The 20,813-nt window shown below is 41.7% G+C and overlaps 2 protein-coding genes across 4 annotated transcripts in view; one reads left to right on the plus strand and one right to left on the minus strand.

Moving 5' to 3' along the window:
- Positions 1-8,044, minus strand: part of LOC101858493 — a 31,313-nt gene extending 23,269 nt beyond the window's left edge. The window contains exon 1 of one of the 3 annotated variants that reach the window (XM_005098871.3): positions 7,943-8,044. The gene's annotated coding sequence lies outside the window, so the exon portion shown is untranslated. The other 2 variants (XM_005098872.3, XM_005098870.3) reach the window with 2 other exon arrangements.
- A 1,641-nt stretch (positions 8,045-9,685) lies between these two features.
- LOC101859016 (60S ribosomal protein L22) lies at positions 9,686-20,564 on the plus strand. The gene is made up of 4 exons (XM_005098874.3): positions 9,686-9,783; positions 14,531-14,656; positions 16,224-16,345; positions 20,331-20,564. Exons 1-4 carry the CDS (start codon positions 9,775-9,777, stop codon positions 20,470-20,472), a joined length of 399 nt encoding a protein of 132 aa, XP_005098931.1. The 5' UTR covers positions 9,686-9,774; the 3' UTR covers positions 20,473-20,564.
- The last annotated feature ends 249 nt before the right edge of the window (positions 20,565-20,813 follow it).

Consider the following 20,813-nt stretch of genomic DNA (forward strand, 5'->3'; position numbering starts at 1 on the left):
ATTCATTGCTTGTGGAATATATTGCATTTTTTTAAATTGTTTATAATAGCCTAGGGTAGTACTACCTCTTTTAAAAAGCTGTGGAATAGATTAGCCTTATAGCCAGGAGCATAATAATAAATAATTTGGAATAAAAATAATTTATAAACACAAATATATATAATCTCTATATTATATTTGTGAAAGTTCATCACTTTGGCCGCCCAAAACTTCCGAACCATTTAACTTTCGAATTTGACAAAATTAATGTTGGTTCAGAATCATTTAAAGAATGCAGTTTTATTGAAGAGCCTGAAGTCACTGAAGTTTAATTTTCAGTTAATCATTAGTTTCGTTTAGATCCAATTTGATGAAAGTGCGTCTTTTAAGACGCCATTGCAAACAACATAGCTGCCACTCGAGAATCTAAAAAAAGGAGGACATTCACGCAAAGGCGTAGATCTATGTGCCCTTTCCGAAGGCTGGAGTAAAACCATGAGATCCAGAGGCAATATACTGGAACATCTATGTTTTTTTAAGGGAAAAGTGTCATATATTTGTTAACCATACTGAATTAAAATGTATTTTAAAAAACAAAAAACAAACAAAAAATCCCCAAGACAGAAAGTTGACTAACAATAATTTGACCCAGTTTGGTGACTATAAATCCATTGTTTGTTTGCCAGCTAGTGTCTTATAAAAAGATTTATTTCACTTTCGACTTGTGCAACGATGTAGAGCAGTACCGGTACTGGATTAAGGAGGCAACACCTTTGCCACTGAGTGACTGTACTACGAGATTTACATTGCACCAAACGCAAAGTGCAGCACCCGGCTTGTTCAATTTTCTAATGAACTTTTGAAGTCGTACACCGTCTGCTTCTTTCTCAATCCAGCTCCATTTATTTTTGCATTCTGCATCAAATTCTCTCGAATTTCTGCCGTTTTCAATGACAACTCAGCGCGCCATTGTCCCAATGTACAATCGACACTGTCGCTCCACAATAAACAATGTGAAACTAACGCTAGACAGGCACAGAACGGAAGCTATGGGCGGACATGCGCAAGGAGTGTTTTCGTCTCACTCCCGGTTCGGTGTTTTCCACGTGTAAAAAAGTATCGCAATTTGCAACCGAGAGCGGTCCAGCGGAGGAAGGAGGAAAGTAGCAGGAAAAGCTAGATGAAGCGGAGTTTACGCTATTTAGCGGAAAAGTGGCAGCTATGAAACAAGAGAGGTTTCCGTTCACTAGCCGAGCGCACTGTTCCACAATGACTTGACGATCGATTCATTTGATTTCATTCATAGAAAGGGGGCCCAGCTAGTAAATAATAATTAGTGTCTCAAAAGTAGACTATAAATTATAAAAAGCAGGCATGACCCCAACTTCCAATAAAAATTATCTCAGACCTTTTTACTTTGATGAGAACACTTGCTCAAATTCATAAAAGTAAATATAAAGCAGCTGGCAATCATTTATTTAGTTTTAAGTTTTAGTAGAGGTCTTACAGCACTCGCAACTGCATAAAAGGTCATATGAGCGCCAAGGGGTGGATGTAAACAGAGAAGTCCTTACAGGGAATCAGACTTACTCTGCTCACCTCTCTAGCTTCAACAGCACAAAGTCTGCTTCGACTATCAAGGCACCTCGGAAATAGCGGGTCACAAGAGTGTGACAAACATACAAAAGAAGTAGAGGAGAATGACAATAGTAAGGATTAGGACAGAAAAAGCACTGTTGTAGTTCAGGCACAGTTATGAGCATGACATTGTCAGATCAGCCCATTTACAATTCTATTGTGCACTAGAACGAGAAATGTCCCCCCCTTAGGGAATGGTCTAAAGACACTTCAGTTAGTGGAACCGCCCCGGGGGATAAACATTTATTTATTAATAAAGCCATACAGACAATCTGAACTGAAAAGCATTAGTCTACACTTTAGCCTTGCAAATATTATCAAGTTGATGGCCTAACCTCCTCATGTTATAGGAAGGCTTCCTACAATTTTATAGGGGGTGCCCACATATGCGATCGGGTCGGGTTGGGCTTGGGTTGGGTCGGGCCTATCGGGTAGTCGGGGCAAGCCAAATTGAGGACCCATCGTGGCACAAACCGATCGACTCTGTTTTTAGGCCTGCAAATCGCGCAATCTGGTGGTTTGAAGCCAATCACAACAAGGCCTGAGTCACGTGTCCATTTTGACCCATGAATACATTAAGTAGGCTGGGAATTCACGGTTTCGGTCTGACGCCTTTGCCCGTCTCCTTACTTCTCACAGTGGGTTTGGAGCACTCATAGGCTATACGCCTAGAGGAAGAAGAAGACGAATAAGAAGAAGGAGGAGCATTACAGAGGGAGGGTGGTGAGAGTGACAGGGAGTGAGAGAGATAAGTTGAGAGACCTAGCAATGTAGCAATGACCACGAAAACCCTTTTTTTGTCAGAAAGTGTTTGCAAATAGGTACATTTTGTAGCTGTATCTCAACAGAGAATGGAACTTTTTGAATTTTTGAAATCCATCAATAAACAAAAAAGTTACATATTTTTTAATCAATTAATTTTTTATAAGACTTTTATATATAATGAAAAGAAAAAAAATATGGGACGTTCTTTGGTGAGTTTTGAGAAAAAATATTCGTCATAACTCACTCATTTCTCGGAGTATTTAAATGAAACTTGGCAGCCCAGTACATTTGCGTGTGCAGAATCTAGTCCTGCTTTCAGATTTCTCAAAGCTATCCTACTTTTTGAGTTATGAAGACGTTTATAGGTAAAAATGTGGCGGTTTTCTGTGTGTTTTGAGACAATATTTGTCATAGCTCGCCTATTTCTTGGAGTATGTAAATGAAACTTGGCATTCTAGTACAGTTTTTAATAAAGAATCTTTGAGTTGTAAAGACATTTGCAGGTAAAAAAAGTGGCATTCTTTAAAGATTTACAAAGATTACCAGTCATATTATCTTCTCCCAAAGTCAGGATATTTGAATGAAACTTGGCAACGTAAAAGATTCCTCCTTGCTAAGCAATGCACTGGATCAATTTGTCTCAAAAATTTAAGTAGAGAACTGGATTTATTAGTCTAATAAATCCAGTTCTCTACTAGTAAAAGCATGCACACTTTGTAAAAGAAAATAAGATCGTCTCTGTATATCCATTGTTGGACAGTGTCCTATTGTGTGGTAGATTAAGATGATTTAGATAATATTATTATAGTTTACAAGTCCTGGGAATATTTCGCATGTGTAGGCAACAACTCATACTATAAATGTAACAGATATTTACCCCCCCCCTTCTCTCTCTCTCTCTCCCTCTCTCTCTCTCTCTCTCTCTCTCTCTCTCTCTCTCTCTCTCTCTCTCTCTCTCTCTCTCTCTCTCTCTCTCACACACGCGCGCGCGCGCGCGCACGTACACACACACACAAACACACACTCACATACACGTGCGCGCACTCACGCACGCACGCGTGAACGATAACAATGAATAAACGGGACTATCTTCCCAGACTGGACTAAATAAGTACCATACTCTTAAACAATCTTAATGCCTCACTTTTCCTAACAGAGCACACAGGACCAGTCCAAGTGTGTGCTTTCCCAAGAAGGGGGAATAGGCTTTCATAATGCAAACACAATGTCATACCACTTCTTAGATGTTTGCTTTTCTGGTTCTATTCTTCTCTCATGCTATTAAGCAAATAAAAATGACTACCTGTATCGTATTGTGACTAAAATGCAACACAAATGCAATTTATCAAGGCCCCCGTTTAGTTTTCAAGTATCCCCCGCCCCCCCTTTCCGGTTCACATAAGCGGGGCCTCGTTCGTAGCCCCCGAGGCGACTGATGGCTGATGACGTCACTCAGTGGAAATTTCCCAGCCGCCGGTCGTTCACCCATCACGCACAAATGGCAATGTCGCTTTTCCCTTTGTTACTCCCGCATTTTTAAAGATTACGCCAAAACCGCTAAACACAGAAGCACGAAATTTTAAGGGAATAAAGAAAAATGGTGTACAACGTATCAGTCAGTTTGACAAATCACAGCTCCGAAAAACTTCAAAGCACACCACATAAACCACTTTCGCAAACGTTTTCGACTGCTTCTTGGATGGGTACAAAGTTGTCAAACTGCATACTACGAGATTGACCTCTTTTTTTTGATTGGCAGCCAAGTATCATTCATATCCATTCACGAGAAGCAGCGTGAGAGCCAGTTGAAGACAACAACCTTTGCGTTAGTTCGTCCCACGAAAAACCCCCGCGGCAGGGGCCAAAAATCGGCAGAACAAAACACGCTCGGTGGACATTGCTAAGCAATGTTGTATCTAGGTCTCTGATAACGGGAAGTGAGAAATAAACAAGAAAGGAGAGAGACACTAAAGCAAGCATACAAGCAATTTTTTTTTTAAATAGTAGAGGGTTTTACGGCGCACGCAACTGCATAAGGTCATATGAGCGCCAAGAGGTGGGTGTCAACAGAGACGTCTTTACAGGGAATCAGATTTACTCTGCTCACCTCTCTAGCTTCAACAGCTGAAAGGTCTGCTTCGACTATCAAGGCACCTCAAGAGAGTGACAAACATACAAAAGAAGTAGAGGAAAGCAAGCAAGCACTCGAGCACACACATACACAAGGAGACAGAGAGAGGGAGAGCGGGAAATCCAAGAATACCGTAGGCCTAGATCTACTTATGTATTCGTGGGTCAAAGGTTCAGTCAATCATAGCCCGGTTTACGCCCTCTGCGTAGTCGCATGTAAGTTAAAGGTTTCTCTACTTTAACTTCCAGTTCGTCGGGTACAATCGCGGCGGGGTTGTATTGTGCACTAAAACCATAAAGCGACCCAACCCGATCCCGTATATGTGGGCAACCCCTATTATGCCGAGATCTATTTTATTACAAAACCCACCTCATCCTTGATGGAACATAAAAAGGAAGTGGCTATTCTCATCCGGGGTGAGAATAGAAAAACGATCTACCTCTCACCCCGGGTGAGACTTGCCAGCGTAGGCTATTCTCACCCGGTGCGAAACAAGACTTGCTTTTCCTCATTTTGGAATACTGTCGGTGTGGATGATCAAATTGACAAAAGCCAAGAAAAAATTACGTTATAGCACAAAAGTAAGCTAATTTGATCGTCTTCAAAGATGCTATGGCTATTTCACTGTTCGAATCGAGCCGAACTACGCGGGTCGCCATTTTGTTTTGACCGGAAGTTCTCGCAAGATCTACTCCTCCCCTCTCTCTCTCTGTCTCTTTCTGAATACTGTCTATCGGTGTGGACGATCAAATTGACCAAAACAAAGTTAAAAAATGATGTTAAAACACAAAAGTAAATTAATGGCCACCTCTATTCTCACCCGGGGTGAGAATAGTGCAGGCGAGTCTTTTGGCTATTCTCACCCGATGCGCGTTCACCGTTATAGCCTAGATCTAGGCCAACAAATTTTGCGTTCACCCTAAACTCTAAACTCTAAACCACAGAATTCTACACTGTGATAACAGAAAAATTGTAGAATTCTGTGCCGTGAACAAACGTTCCATTACAACTGTAGCCTACTAAAAGCGTGCAATTTTGTCTGTGGGTAGTGGAGAGAGAGAGAGAGAAAGAGAGAGAAAGAGGAGTAGCGCGACCGGTCAAAACAAAATGGCGACCTGCGTAGTTCGGCTCGATTCGCAAAGTTAAATAGCCGTAGCATCTTTGTAGACAACCAAATTAATTTACTTTTGTGTTTTAACATCATTTTTTAACTTTGTTTTGGTCAATTTGATCGTCCACACCGATAGACAGTATTCAGAAAGAGACAGAGAGAGAGAGAGAGGGGAGGAGTAGATCTTGCGAGAACTTCCGGGCAAAACAAAATGGCGACCCGCGTAGTTCGGCTCGATTCAAACAGTGAAATAGCCATAGCATCTTTGAAGACGATCAAATTAGCTTATTTTTGTGCTATAACGTAATTTTTTCTTGGCTTTTATCAATGGCCGCCGTTATTCGGACTCGGGTCCGGAAAAAAGGAAGTGTCTTCGTTCTATAGATCTAACGTTCAGTGCTTCCAATTTTCCGCCATTTTTTAGTTTCCCCCACACCTTATTTGCCGATCCAATGCCCGCCGCCTCATTGATACGCCCCCCCCCCCCCCCCCCCACGTTTCCCACTTTCTTTGTTGTAGAAAAAGGTAAAATTGAAGATAAGCAGACCACCTCGCACCTGCATATTATGAGCTGTGTCAAAAAAAAAAAGACAGATTCGTTCAAACGTTCAAATACACAAGCCTGTGTCATATTGATTGTTTACCAATAAAAAGTTGTGTTGCTGTGTAGAGCTGAGCATACGGCAACTTTTGATTCCATAGACCAGTGCACAATTCATTACGTAGATCTACGTCAAGACTAGCTTATTATTGTAATAATGATCAGTTGCCGGGGGAAAAAATACTGACGCGTATGCGACGTTCAAAGCCCGGACCGATAGTGCCCCACCCTCCCCGACACGCACACAGCCACACGTGTGCAGGCCGCCCATCCGACCCCGACACACGCTAACGAGCCATCTTTAATTGCTTCTGATGACCTCTTGACAAATAAACATTTTTATTAGAAGCGCTTTAACTTTTCAGGCCGGCCTCAAATTCATCATAAGATTAAAACTCGGCTCCGTCACAAAACGCCTTTTTGCCCGAAGTGATCCCGGTCTCTACCCAGCCTGAGGCGAGTCACGAGTGAGGCAGGACAGGAAGCCGGATTCATGAGTCACAGGAAGTCGGAAGTGATGTCATGCTGGACAAGAATCAGAGTCCGAATAACATTTTTTCATATTCGGACTCGAGTCCGAATAATCACTTCGTTTATCAATTTGATCATCCACATCGATAGAAAGTATTCCGAAATGAGGAAAAACAGGTCTTGTTTCAAACCCGGTGAGAATAGCCTACGGTCGCAAGTCTCACCCGGGGTGAGAGGTCGATCATTTCTATTCTCACCCCGGATGAGAATAGCCACTTCCTAAATTAATTTGGTTGTCTACAAAGATGTTACGGCTATTTAACTTTGCGAATAGCGGCTCGCCATTTTGTTTTGACCTGAAGTTCTCGCGCTACTCCTCTCTCTTTCTCTCTCTCTCTCTCTACTGCCCACAGACAAAATTGTACGCTTTTAGTAGGCTACAGTTGTAATGGAACGTTTGTTCACGGCACAGAATTCTACAATTTTTCTGTTATCACAGTGTAGAATTCTGTGGTTTAGGGTGAACACAAAATTTGTTGGCCTAGATCTAGGCTATAACGGTATACGCACACCGGGTGAGAATAGCCAAAAGACTCGCCTGCACTATTCTAATTCTCACCCCGGGTGAGAATAGAGGTGGCCACATAAAAAATAGTAGGCCGAAAATAGTAACCCACCGCCCAAACAGCCTACCCAAATCTATTCAGATAAGGCAGACAGCATAAACACCACACAACCACACCTTCCTCTCTACGTTAGTCACTGTTAGCGGCCAGTTTCCTGTTAATTTTTACCAGTTACCAAAAATCAAAATAGTCACACTTCAGTACAAGATATTGATAACATTTTTTGACATCTCTGTCTCTGCATCCAAATGTGGATACCAAGCATACTTTTACTAATGGAACATATTGCTACTACTGCTGGACTGGACAGTCCGTTACAGTTCATTTACTAGACGTTGTTGTGGTAACTGTCGCAGTTACTGATATTCAGATATTGCAAACGAGAAAACTGCAGGCGGCAAGGTAGATCTAGATTCTAGGTGGTGAGGGGAAGCAAAAGGCAAAAGAGTGCAGCAGCGTTTTCAACGGATGTGTCAAATATCACCATGCAAATCAACAGAACAGCTTGAGATATTCAATGCATACCTTTGCATATGAAGTCATGCTTAACACTCTAAAGAAGAGCGCAGGAGTATTTACAAAATATACAACTGCAATGAAGCATGCAATCAGTACCCTACCTACATCTTAGACGTTCACTCTCTGGCTGAACGCCATTGATGATAACACTACACAAGTTTGTTCCCTATTGCCAGGTTTATTTAGTCCTTGATGCCAACACAAAAGGCAAAAATTCCGCAGGCTATTTCCGATGCAAATTGAAACAGCAATTATTACATTTTACTAAGGAAGTGTTGTTGTTGTTGTTTTTTCATCTTATTAGCTTTATTAATGAATTTGCTAGTTTAAAGCTCGTCAAAAGAAATCGCTGGATGAAACCTTTAAAAAGCCTTGCGGATAAGAATAGGCCCACGAATGCCCGTTTATGAAAAGACTGACAACTCTTTGAGTTGGAACAATAAAAAGGAAGTACATAGCCTATTTGACTGAAGAATCCCACTTCAATAATCAACGCTTTGAGGTACAAACAGGTCGCAACGACTTAACAAGCCGAGTGGGCTCTTGCACGGGTAGTTCAGTGTGGAGCTTGGCTAACATTGGCTAGAGGAAAGAGTTTTTAAAAGCCGCCAAGTTGGCAAATCAATTGGGTTTGTTGGTTCCGGTGTGGAATAGCAAGGCCGATTTATAAAGCTTGTCCACATTTTTTCCCAAGCGAACGTGTCTAATAATAAACCCGATACACCCAGGCAAGGCAGGGGTTGCTGCCATTGGCCTTGCTTGAGCGTGCGTTCCGTTGTTAAGCTGCTTGTAAAGGCTTCCCAAGAGCTGCCACATGACAATACAACTAGAATCTCGTTGCGCAGCTTACTCAACGAAACGTCTAAACCTCTTTGCAAAACGCCATAGATTAAATCTAAATAGGTCTACAATAAATTTATCTCAGACTATCATCAACAAGACCCCAAAAGTCGAGAGAGCGAGTAGCGTTTTGTTCATGCAGCCTAAAATCTAATAATGACTGTTTTACTCAATAGGAATCAGGCTTAAAAAATTAAAATGTGTGAGCACGCATATACTAAAGTGCTAGAGGAATAGGTCATCACAGCCAATCTCATATTAGATATAGATTTCCTAATTTTAAAGAGTTTCTTCGATGTTTTGCAAATAAATAAGGAATGGTGAATTAAAATATGTAATAAATTCTGTCGCAAAACTGATTTTTTAAAATCCTGCAGTTTTGCAGAGTCACAAGATGGCTTTCCATAAGTCCAACCTCTATTTAGCCTATTAGATTTCTTTCTATTGTTGAACTTAGCCATAACCCCAGAAGCTTATATTATGATATAATGTTAATTATTATCATGACATCATAAGAGTTATCCCCGTAGGCATACTAGTATACTACATCTATCAATATCATGACATATCCAGACCTCTCCCCTGAGATTTTATTCATCTTTTCTTATGCCTCTAACTCATTTTGCCGCCTTACACTGTTAGTGAAACTACACAAAAAATATTAGCTAAAACTCTTTTTGTTAATGCATGCAACATTTGTAAAAAGCAATAGCCTAGTTTATAAATGTTTTCCATTTTGAGGCCTATTTCAGTCATTTAAATTCTGTCTTCGCTGAATTCAGGGATCCTGTCTGAAACTGCTAGGCCCAGCCTTTTAAACTTGTTCTCACTCAACATTGGTTAGGCCTACATCTATACGTTGATGTGTTTCGTAATATAGGTAAAATGAAAATTGTGGTGGTTTTATTAAATTTAGGTAATAAAATCTCAATTTAATGAGCTCGTCTTTTTGCATCCCCGAATCCAAACTAAACAAGCACAATTTGGCGTAATATTATTTTCAGGCTGAGAATTTTCAACAAATCCGGGGATTTTTTTTTTTCATTATCTGGAAACCTCACTTCCGACTTCCTTTTTCTCCACGCCGTTCATCATGCCTGCCGTATGTACCTTGCTCAGTTCATTTTATTCGATAAAAACTAACTTATAAGAGATATGCCAAGTCTTTGGTACTTATTTTAGCAAACCGGATAATGTATATTAGTAAGGGTTATAGTTAAATTTCGATTTTTTTGGTTAGTGTAGTGTATTCATGGCGTAAAGCTCTGCGCCCGGAACAGCATCCAGCAGTAGACTTGACTGAGTAGATTAGGCTCTTAGCAGCCACAGCCTCCTCGTGCCTCCTTAGCAGCCCTCGTCCTGCGGTGGCCGGGTTGGTGCTTTTTCGGTAGTTCCCACCCCCCTTATTTGAGGGTAGATCTAGATCTACATCTTGATCTGGCTGGATTGTACTTTACCGACTTTACCGGACCACCCGTCTCGGCCCGTGATTACTACGCACGCCTAGCCTAACTACTAGTACTCTGAGTGCGGACAAAAGGTAGTTCCGCGGGCGACTTCGCGCAGGCACAGCGAAGTCAGCGGCGACTGGCGAGGTGAGCGAGAGGTGGTGGTGGTTGAGAGTGGGCAGGGGATTTAACTTTTTTGGTGGACCACCGTGTATCATACCAACAGTGGGGTGGGGGGGGGTTCAGGGGGGCTTGCCCCCCTGGAAACTATAATAAAGAAAACACACAAAAATGCGAAACAATAACATGAGCGGACAGTCGTGTTTACATATCAATGGGGGGGTTTCAGGGGGGCTTAGCCCCCCTGGTAACAATAATTTAAAGACACTCACACACACACATATAAACAATAGCATGATAAGTCGCGAGCAGGGCCAATAATGGGGTTGCAATTATGCAAATGAGCTCTCGTGCGCATCTCTAGCCCTCCATTGTACTTTGCCGGACCAGGAGTAGGCCTAGGGCCTAGGCCAAGCCAGCAGAGTCGCGAGCAAATAAGAATAGTGGACCACGTGATTAGATTGACCAATTAGCCTCAAGGTGTCAGGGTCAAAGGGCACAGTGGCACGGTCGTGATGACTGAAAAACCCGGTAAGAGACGGCAGTCGATTGCTGGCAGTTGAAGAGTGAGGACGTAGAAAACTGAGTAGGAGAGTGAGTAGGGGAGGTCGGAAACGAAGAACAGCGGACCACAAGGCACCAGGGGCGCCACAGCGAAAGTAGTTCCGACCGGTGGTCCGGTAAAGTACAATCTTACCCTTGATCTAGACAAGATCTAGATTTTAGATATCTAGAGTAGATCTACATCCTGTGGTGCGATATACATAGGCCTACAGTAAGCTATCTTGTGGATATCTCTGGTGAAAGTGGCTATTCTCACCCTCCCGGAAGTTCTCGCAAGATCAACTCCTCCCCTCTTCTCTCTCTCTCTCTTTCTGAATACTGTCTATCGGTGTGGACGATCAAATTGACCAAAACAAAGTTTAAAAATGATGTTAAAACACAAAAGTAAATTAATTTGGTTGTCTACAAAAAGATGCTACGGCTATTTAACTTTTCGAATCGAGCCGAACTACGCGGGTCGCCATTTTGTTTTGCCCGGAAATTCTCGCGTTACTCCTCTCTCTCTCTCCACTGCCCACAGACAAAATTGTACGCTTTTAGTAGGCTACAGTTGTAATGGAACGTTTGTTCAATGGCACAGAATTCTACAATTTTTCTGTTATCCCAGTGTAGAATTCTGTGGTTTAGAGTGAACGCGCACCGGGTGAGAATAGCCATAAGACTCGCCTGCACTATTCTCACTCCGGGTGAGAATAGAGGTGGCCATCTCTGGTAGATCTAGATATAGATATAGATCTAGATTATATCTAGATCTAGTTACAGGTCGATCTTCATGATTTTTTCACCAGAAGTTAGAAAAATTTCCTCTCTATACGATGTAGCGCATTACTGTAACAGCAGTTTAAAATTTCTATATGTTGTGGTGGTGTTTGTTTGGTAACGTGTGTCTGTTTTGGTGCGCAAAGTGTCTGTTTAGTTTAGTTTAGTGCAACATGTCGTCTGGTTGGGTGCGCAAAAGTACCATAAGAACTATGGTTTTTAAATTTTAAAAATCCATTGATAAATTTTAAAAGTTATTGGGATTTTTGTTTGCAAAATGTTGGAGGACCTTTATATAGGAAAAGGTAAATTTTTACTTTCACTCCCGCACACAGATGCACTGTTTCAGGGGTCAAACTGCTGTACTGTTTGCTGCAGATCACACATAAAGCCACTAAAACTGTCGCAAATCAATTATTTTCAAGACAGTTTCAAATCTAACTGTAAAATATCAAATTATGGGTGTAAAAACGGGGGCATGCCCCCCTGTAACCCCCCAGATTTTCTTTTACCCCAGTGGGGCAGGCCCCCCTGGAACCCCCCGATTGGTCCAAAGCATGTCTATCTCGGTTAAAAACAATCAAATATTTCAAAAACCATTAATTTGCGACGGAAATGAAGTTGATATTCGTGTTCAGCGCATCAATATTTAGTAGAAAATAGACAACTGGTAGCTGAGTGTGAGACGGGAGGGAAAGTAAAAAAAATACCTAGGAAAAAATCGCCAAAATGTGGGACATGTTTTGATGTATTTTGAGGAAAAACTGTTCATAAGTCAGTACTGAATTGGAGCATATGAATGAAACTTGGCATCTCCATGTTATTTTTAGTGCAGAATCTAGTTCTGCTATCACTTTTTCGATGTCTTCATTACTTTGGATCTTAAAGACTGATATTTGCGTAAAATTTGTTGAATTGTGTGACATCGTTTTTACAGCGGCCACCTCTATTCTCACCCGGAGTGAGAATAGTGCAGGCGAGTCTTGTGGCTATTCTCACCCGGTGCGCGTTCACCCTAAACCACAGAATTCTACACTGTGATAACAGAAAAATTGTAGAATTCTGTGCCGTGAACAAACGTTCCATTACAACTGTAGCCTACTAAAAGCGTACAATTTTGTCTGTGGGCAGTGGAGAGAAAGAGAGAGAGGAGTAGCGCGGGAATTTCCGGGCAAAACAAAATGGCGACCTGCGTAGTTCGGCTCGATTCGAAAAGTTAAATAGCCGTAGCATCTTTGTAGACAACCAAATTAATTTACTTTTGTGATTTAACATCATTTTTTAACTTTGTTTTGGTCAATTTGATCGTCCACACCGATAGACAGTATTCAGAGAGAGAGAAGAGGGGAGGAGTTGATCTTGCGAGAACTTCCGGGCGGGTGAGAATAGCCACTTTCTTTTACAGCGACGCGATCACCCCTTCTAAAACTTAGTAAAGCGCTATTGGGAAAACCTGCGATGTAGTCATCAGTGACCTATTTGGTTATTTATAGGCAGCCAATCACATGCCGGCACCTCGCGTTTGGAATGCGTGATCTAGTTTGCAGATCTAGTGTTTTATCAATGGATGGGTGGTAATTTTAAGTTGGTACGGAAAATCTGCTAAACGCAGAGATCTGAAATTTTACAGCAATAAAGAAGACATGTGGGGCACTTGTGTGGTCGGCGATCAACCCGCAGCTCCGCTTAGTTTTCGAACCGCAGAGGAAATTCGCACAAAAGGGGCAATATCTCCGGTTCTAGTAATCGTTCGGGATTGTACGCTGGCATGTCGTTAGTTTAACCTTTCCTCTGGTTGGTTGCCGAGTTTCATTTATTTTCGTCAAGGAGTTTTCCCGTAACTATTCTTAGAAGAGAGTCACTTCTGATTCCAAGCGGCCAAAAAATTACCCCTCGCGCGGAGGCCGATTTCCGGCCCAAGGCGCAGCAGGCGATTGGCATTGCTAGATTATTTTCCTTATTAATTCTTTCTTAAAATTTACAGAATCGCATAATTTCACTTTTTTGGGCTCGGTTTGCATAATTTCATTTATTTATTTTTTGCATAAAACTGCGAGGTCAGTGGTGAGGAAAATACCAATTTCTCGGGTTTCATTTTGACGAGCGCCCGATTTCACCACGATGCCTCACATGTTTTAAATTCCATCTATCACAGCATTGTTACCTCTCCGTCCTGCACCATAGAAGTGAGAGGCATGGTATGCCTAGATAATCTAGACTGGGCTGGCCTATCACGCGATGCGTTCTGCTTGTCTGCGCATGCCACACCCTCTCCTCTCATTCGCTCCGGCCTTCATTATTGGTTCGCGTGGGCTCGCCCATTCTTTGTTTCGCTTAAGAGTAGGCTTCGGCCGCCACCCGGGCAAAATTCAAAATTTCCTACCAACGAAAAAGTATTAGGTGTGTCCCGCGCGCTCATATGACCTTATGCAGTTGCGAGCGCCGTAAAACCCTATACTAAACAAAAAAAATTCTTTGTTTCGCTGGATCACCAACAACTTTCTCAACTGACGAGGTTTTAATATGTTTAATTGGTCTGTGGGCTGTGCACAGCAGCAGCAATAATCCGTTATAACAGACTCGCGTGACTGATAACGCAATAGCAGTATTTTATTTACAAAGATAAAGAGGGGGGAAAACGGGGTTTTAGAACAGTGTCTTTATAACAGACTTCTCGTTATTTCAAAACTCGTTATAAGTGGATTCCACTGTACCACCTTTCACCAACTGGGTTATGTACAATCCTCATTCAACTAATGTAAAATTGCCCTGCTTGGCCGCCATAGGTACACATTACACAAACACCTTGAGACGTAGCTTCTTGCAAGATAACCTGTCTTTATTCTTACATTTTTTGCGACCTATGTGTGAGTGTTCTTCAGCCAAGTACCTTTGTTTTCTCTGTTGCCCGTTGGCAAACATTTTGAAAATAAAAATTTGTCATGTTCTTTGTTATAGAAAGCTGTGAAACGCCCAGGAAAGCCTCAGTCTGCCAAGGGTGGCAAGAAGAAGAAGACCACCTTGAGGTTCACAGTTGACTGCACACACCCCGTGGAAGATGGCATTATGGATGTCACCAATTTTGTAAGTCACGATCAGGGGTTCACTGTTCTAAAATTGTCAGGTCTATTTTTTATATGTTCTGCTATAATAATGTGATTTTGATGTGTTGACCCTGTTTGGTTCCATTGTTTGGCATACATGTTGCCAAACTGCTCAGGGGAAAACCCAAGTCTGTATCAATAGGAAACTATTCTTTGCCTACTTTCATTTTTCTTTACCAGGGGGTATGCCACCACAAACTGTAAATGGTCAAATGGCCTGAGTGCTTGCTGCTCCTGCCTTTTGTTTTGTGCTGGGTGGAGATAATGCAGCTGACTTAGTGTTTTGGTTAGGTTTTTTGTTTTTCCCCGTTCTTGGGTGGAGTGTTGCCTTTTGGAATTGGTATTGTAGACTGGACTGTTGCTGTACGTAGGTATCCCTTTCTTTTCATTTCAAATTTACTTTTTCCTGTCACCAGCCTGGCTCATGATTTAAGTGGCTAAACTGATGTAAAATGGTTATTGTGGGGGTATCTGTTTAAGTGTTCTTGCCTGTTCCAACCGCCTATCCTGTCATTACTATTCACTTGTGTTAGTTTCCTGCCTTTTGACTTACAAGTGGTCTTCTTTTTTTCAGCCTGGGTCAAAGTGGTTGTGTTGTGTGGTTGATGGGTGCTCTGTTGTGGTTTGCTCCTTTTTGCCTATCAAACATCTATCGTCCTGATCTCTCCTCCTCCTTTTCTATTATTGTTACTCTCTTGTAACACCTCTAATCTTCAGCACTTATATAATCTTATTGTGTTGCAAGTGCCGTAGAACTCTTTCTAAGACTAAAAGTGATTGAAGTTCTGGATTTCTTTTGATATCATCAGTCTTGTGGATTGAATATTTTGTGCATGTTCTTTGTTGTTACTGAAGAACATGACTATAGCGGGACCTTACCAGAATCACACACACACACCTTTGGGGGGGGGGGGTGACTATGTGTACTATGGTTTAACAGGGCAAGGAAAGGCCCGAACTTTATTACAGCGGGAATGGAACAAGCTCTAGCTGGGGGAGGGGGGTGTAGGTGGGCTCAAAACAGGCAGGCAGCGGTGCAGCGTTGTGATAGGCCAGTCCAGTGATGGATGAGGTGGGGCAGGTGGCGGAGAGACACGTTAAGTGTGCTGCTTCAAAAGTAATGTGTCATAGCAGTAGGCCTGGGCTATGTCAAAAATACAGTAAAAGAAGAGGAGAGTGTGTAGTGTGTGATTTTTCTGTAATTCCCCTTTGCCTACAGTGAAATTTTCTTTTGGAACTAAAAGTCCCACTATAGCCTTGTTCTACTGTATTTCTTTGGAAATTCACTTAGGAAAAAAATGCGGGTAGTTTGAGGATTCATTCCACTGGTAGGTCCTACTTTTCTTCTTCTTTTATTCTGTGTGTCTTCGTCCCTGCACTACATCATCACATGACAAATATTTTGTCGATGTGTTTCTCTTTACTCAAACTCAATCAAAAATCCCAATGCCCAACACTAGGGACATCTTCCCTAGTGATATTAGGGTCACCTTCCCTAATATTGAATGTGGTGGCTCTGCCACGACCCCTCTCTTCCTCGCACACAGGAAAAGTATCTGATGGAGAGGATCAAGGTTGACGGGAAAACCGGAAATTTTGGCACCAGTGTCGCCCTGGAGCGTCAGAAGAACAAAATCAACCTGACCAGCGAAATCCCCTTTTCTAAGAGGTAAGGAATTAGTTTTGCACATTCTTTATTGTGCATGGCTCGGTTCTCAGGATATCTGAAGGAACATGTTATAGTTATACAAAAGCAGGGCTGCCAACCATCCCGGTTTTTTCGTAATCATTACGATTTTTTAGCCTCACTATGAAACTCCAATCGTAAAGCGATTTATTACGATTTTTTCCGACAGCAGATTTTTAGCTATAAAAATATTTTGGGCTCTTTTTTTTATTTTACAAGTCTTAGTGCAGACTTGTAAATCGTCCGCCAATAGTCGAATAACCGCCAATCTCTAAATCAAAAAAAAAAAAGAAGAGGAACAGCTTGCCCACAATAATACCGTACACGAGTAGAAGCATACAAGCATTGCTGCCACGCTGCTGAGACCCAAGCAGTCTAAAAATTACTTATACTTTTGTTCGTTGTATATAGTAATTTGGAAATGAGAGCACTATTCCTTTAATGGGAAATTACTAATTTTCTTCACTAAATCTCTTGGCAATAAGTTAATGTTATAGAAACCTGCCAGATTGCGCATTTCCTGCCATCGGCCATTATTCCGCTGTGCCCCATGCATTCATTGCGTGTTCGTCTGCAGTAAATTTTTTTGCCTGCTGATTGATCAAAATCTGGCGAACTTTTTGTATCACTTTCCTCCTTTCTATCATTTACTCATTCCGTCTATCTACTGTCTTCAGAGGATTGTTGTCGCGGCTGGAAAATCTGCGCGTGGATCAAGTATATTGACTTGTGATCTTAGACAGAAAATTACTGTCAGAAAGAAACTTCTTTTTTTTTTTTCAAATTTATTGTCTAGATCTAGAGACATCAGTGCAAAGATTCTACGGCACGGGAACGCGATATGGGCGGCAATGAAAGAAATTTGTGCTGCTAAAATCAAGAATAATTCGAAGTGGTGTTCCGGGGTTGTGACTTGCGACATTCAGACGTGAAAATTGGGGTATATGCTGGGTAACAGTATTATGAAGGTACATATCTGTTCATTATTCCCAGGTTTGCCTGCCTTCTATCAATGGTGCGATGACAAATTAATTGAATTATAGTAGTAATGGAAGGGGAACCTGCTTTTAAACATTGCCAGCAATGGAAAGATATGTAGGTGAAGAAATCAAACAAGACAAAATCTTGGTGAAAAAATAAGTAGTATGGGTTGTTGGCAATCTCTTCAAACATGCTCCCAAATGTAGACCTGCATGTTTGCCGACAATCGCGAGCCGGCCGATGCTATCGCTAGGCCCACCTGTACTAGTCAATGTGGGAAGAGCGAGGCCTGGCCAACTGCCAGCGCCCCCTTTTTCTCCCGTCGGCTTTGTCGGCACTTTCATTTTCGTGCCGACGTCGGCGCTTCCGACATAATTGTCGGAACCTGAGTAGAACGAATACGAAAAAGTACGACGACCTAAATTATCTACTTTCAGTTTCGTGCTCGAGCGGCCATTTTGAATTTCGTTTGTTGACTGAGTGTTTAGATCATGTGGATTCTTTCAAGTCCGACTCACTTGTTCTACTTTAGGTCTAGATTTATAGATCATTATAGACCTCAATGGAGGATTCATATTCCAATTTCTATTGTGTCAAACCCTATTATAGGTTGTGCTGTAATATTAATGTTGGTAAAACGCATTTTATCAGGTGCGTGAATTATTTACTTAGAATAAAGATCTAATCTAGACTCAGCTGAGTCCCTCTGTTCGGAATCGGATGCGGATTTCTCGTTCAAGGCCTTTTCCTATTCACTTGTTCTACTAGATCTAGATTTATTTAGATCACTAGATCTATAATATAACTAGATTTATTTGGAGGATTCATATATTCCAATTCTATCTAAATTGTATCAAACTCTTTATAGCAATGTAGATCTAGACCATAATATTATGCTCCTTGTTTGTTTTGGGGTGTGCTTGCTTTTTTTTTTTGCTTTTTTTTTTTTACTTGTGCTGGCCTTTTTACATGAGGTCTGTTGCAGGTTCTTTTTTGGGTTAGGCCTAGGGTTAGGTCTCTTCTTTTGTGTTTGTTCGGGTGGTCGCTCGTTACTCGGAAGTCCCTCCTTTTATGACACCCACAATTTAAAAGCTCTTATCTTATAAGTTATTTGGGGGAGGGGGGGGTGCGCCAAATTTTCAGACAATCTGGTTGAGGCTCACATGCAAGTCTACAAATGCTATATTCGACCCTCTAAAGGTACTCATTTTCTATTTCTTCGGGGTTTCACCCCCTGAACCCCCACCGGAACGCTGTCCCTGTACCCTGCTTGGGGGGGGGGGGGGGGCACATAGGTCCCCAGACCCCCAGCGGAATGTTCCTTACTTTTCAGCTTCAGCTGGTGGTGGAACTGCTCTATAGATACAAATTAGTTCCAACGTATGCTTGGGTTGTGTGACATCTGTCCGACTGCTTCCTCCTATCTGGGCACATGCAATATATATTCGTGTCCTGAATGCATCGATAATGTATGTGTTTGTTTAAAATATGGCCTCTGGTTGGTCCCATAAGATGGCATTCTGTTTTTGATGTGTCGGTCATTATACAATGTATGATGTGCCGCCCTGACACAGTAAACCCAGTGGGTGGTTGGCGGGTGCCCTGTTGTAGTTTGCTTCTTCTTTCCTATCAAACATCTATCGTCCTTATCTCCCCTTCTTTTTTGTTTGTTACTCTCTTGTATCACCTCTAATCTTCTGGCACTTATTTGACCTTATGCAGTTGCGAGCGCTGTAAAACCTACTAAACTATTTAAAAAACAGTAAACCTATTCACTGTGGGTGGTTGGCAGGTGCTCTGGTGTGGTTTGCTTCTTCTTTCCTATCAAAAACTATCGTCCTTCTCCTCTCTTTTTTTTTTGGTGTTTGTTACTCTCTTGTTACACCTCTAATCTTCTATACTTATATGAACTTATTGTGTTGCAAGTGTCGTATAACCTATTCACTGAATTACCTTTTGTGGTTCGAAGTAGTCTTTTTTCTTGAACTTGAAGAATGTCATGCTGCTAATTTTGTCAAAATGTTTCGTTGGTGGTTGCCAGATGCTCTGGTGGGGTTTGCTCCTCCTTTCCTATCATTTATCAATCCGTATCTCTCCATTTTTTGTGTGTGTGTGTGTCGTTACTCTCTTATAACACCTCTAATTTTCGGCACTTATATGACCTTATTGTGCCGTAAAACTTTTATTTTTAAATCTTGTGGTCCTGTAGTGGGTAGTTTGGCGGGTGCTCTAGTGTGGTTTGCTCCTTCTTTCCTATTAAATGTCTGTCAGTGGGTGGTTGGCGGGTGCTCTGGTGTGGTTCTTTTTTACGATTGTTACTTTCTTGTAACACCTCTAATCTTCTGGCGCTCATATGACCTTATGCAGTTGCGAGCACCATAAAACCTCTACTGAAACTAAAACATCTTGTCACCCCCCGGGGCGGTGCCACTCACTGAAGTTTCTTTAATTTGGCCATTCCCAAAAGGGGGTCTAATATACAGTAGAATTGTAAATGGGCTGATCCAACAATGTCATGTTCAACATTGTGCCTGAACTACAACTGGGAACTGCTGCTTTTTATTTCCTACTCCTTACTATCGTCATTTTCCTCTACTTCTTTTGTATGTTTGTCACACTCTTGTCACCCGCTATTTCCAGGGTGCCTTGATAGTTGAAGCAGACTTTGTGCTGTTGATGCTAAAGAGGTGAGCAGAGTAGGTCTGCTTCCCTGTTAGGACTTCTCTGTTGACATCCACCCCTTGGCGATCATATGACCTTATGCAGTTGCGAGCGCCGTAAAACCTCTACTAAAACTTTTTTTAAACATCTGTCATTCTCATCTCTCCTTTATTGTGTTTGTTACTCCTTTGTAACACCTCAAATCCTCAGCACTTAAATGACCTAATTGTGTTGCACGTGCTAACTCTTACTAAAAATAATTTGAGGGGGAAATGAACCCTCAGGCCCTGTGATTAACTGTTTTTGTCTTGTCTTTGTTTCCCAGGTACTTGAAATATTTGACCAAGAAGTACTTGAAAAAGAACAACCTGAGAGATTGGCTCCGGGTTGTCGCTTCCTCCAAAGAGGCCTTTGAGCTCCGCTACTTCCAGATCAACCAGGATGATGAAGAAGAGGAGGAGGACTAATTTTTATTTATTCATCCTTCTTTCATTTCATGTTGAATATCCTTCTAATTAGAGGATGCAATCACGTGAATAAAGGGTTGGCTGGAACTTAATTGTTGTTTCTGATACTTTGTGTCGTTTTTTCGTAAAAATATGGGATTCAGTGAGAAAATGAAGTTTTGTTTTTTGTTTTTATTGTTTTTGTTGAAGTGCAGTTCTCTCTTTCTTGTCACTTGGAGGGAGGTTGCTACATCTGAAGGCTATCTCGCTTATTAGGGGACCAAGTTTTACCAAATATCACACTTACAACACGCATACAATTAGTAAAGAGTCTTAATTAAAATCCGCAATCAGTTTTGAGA

This window comes from Aplysia californica, unplaced genomic scaffold (genome assembly GCF_000002075.1).
Source record: "Aplysia californica isolate F4 #8 unplaced genomic scaffold, AplCal3.0 scaffold00195, whole genome shotgun sequence".
Lineage (NCBI taxonomy): Eukaryota > Metazoa > Mollusca > Gastropoda > Aplysiida > Aplysiidae > Aplysia > Aplysia californica.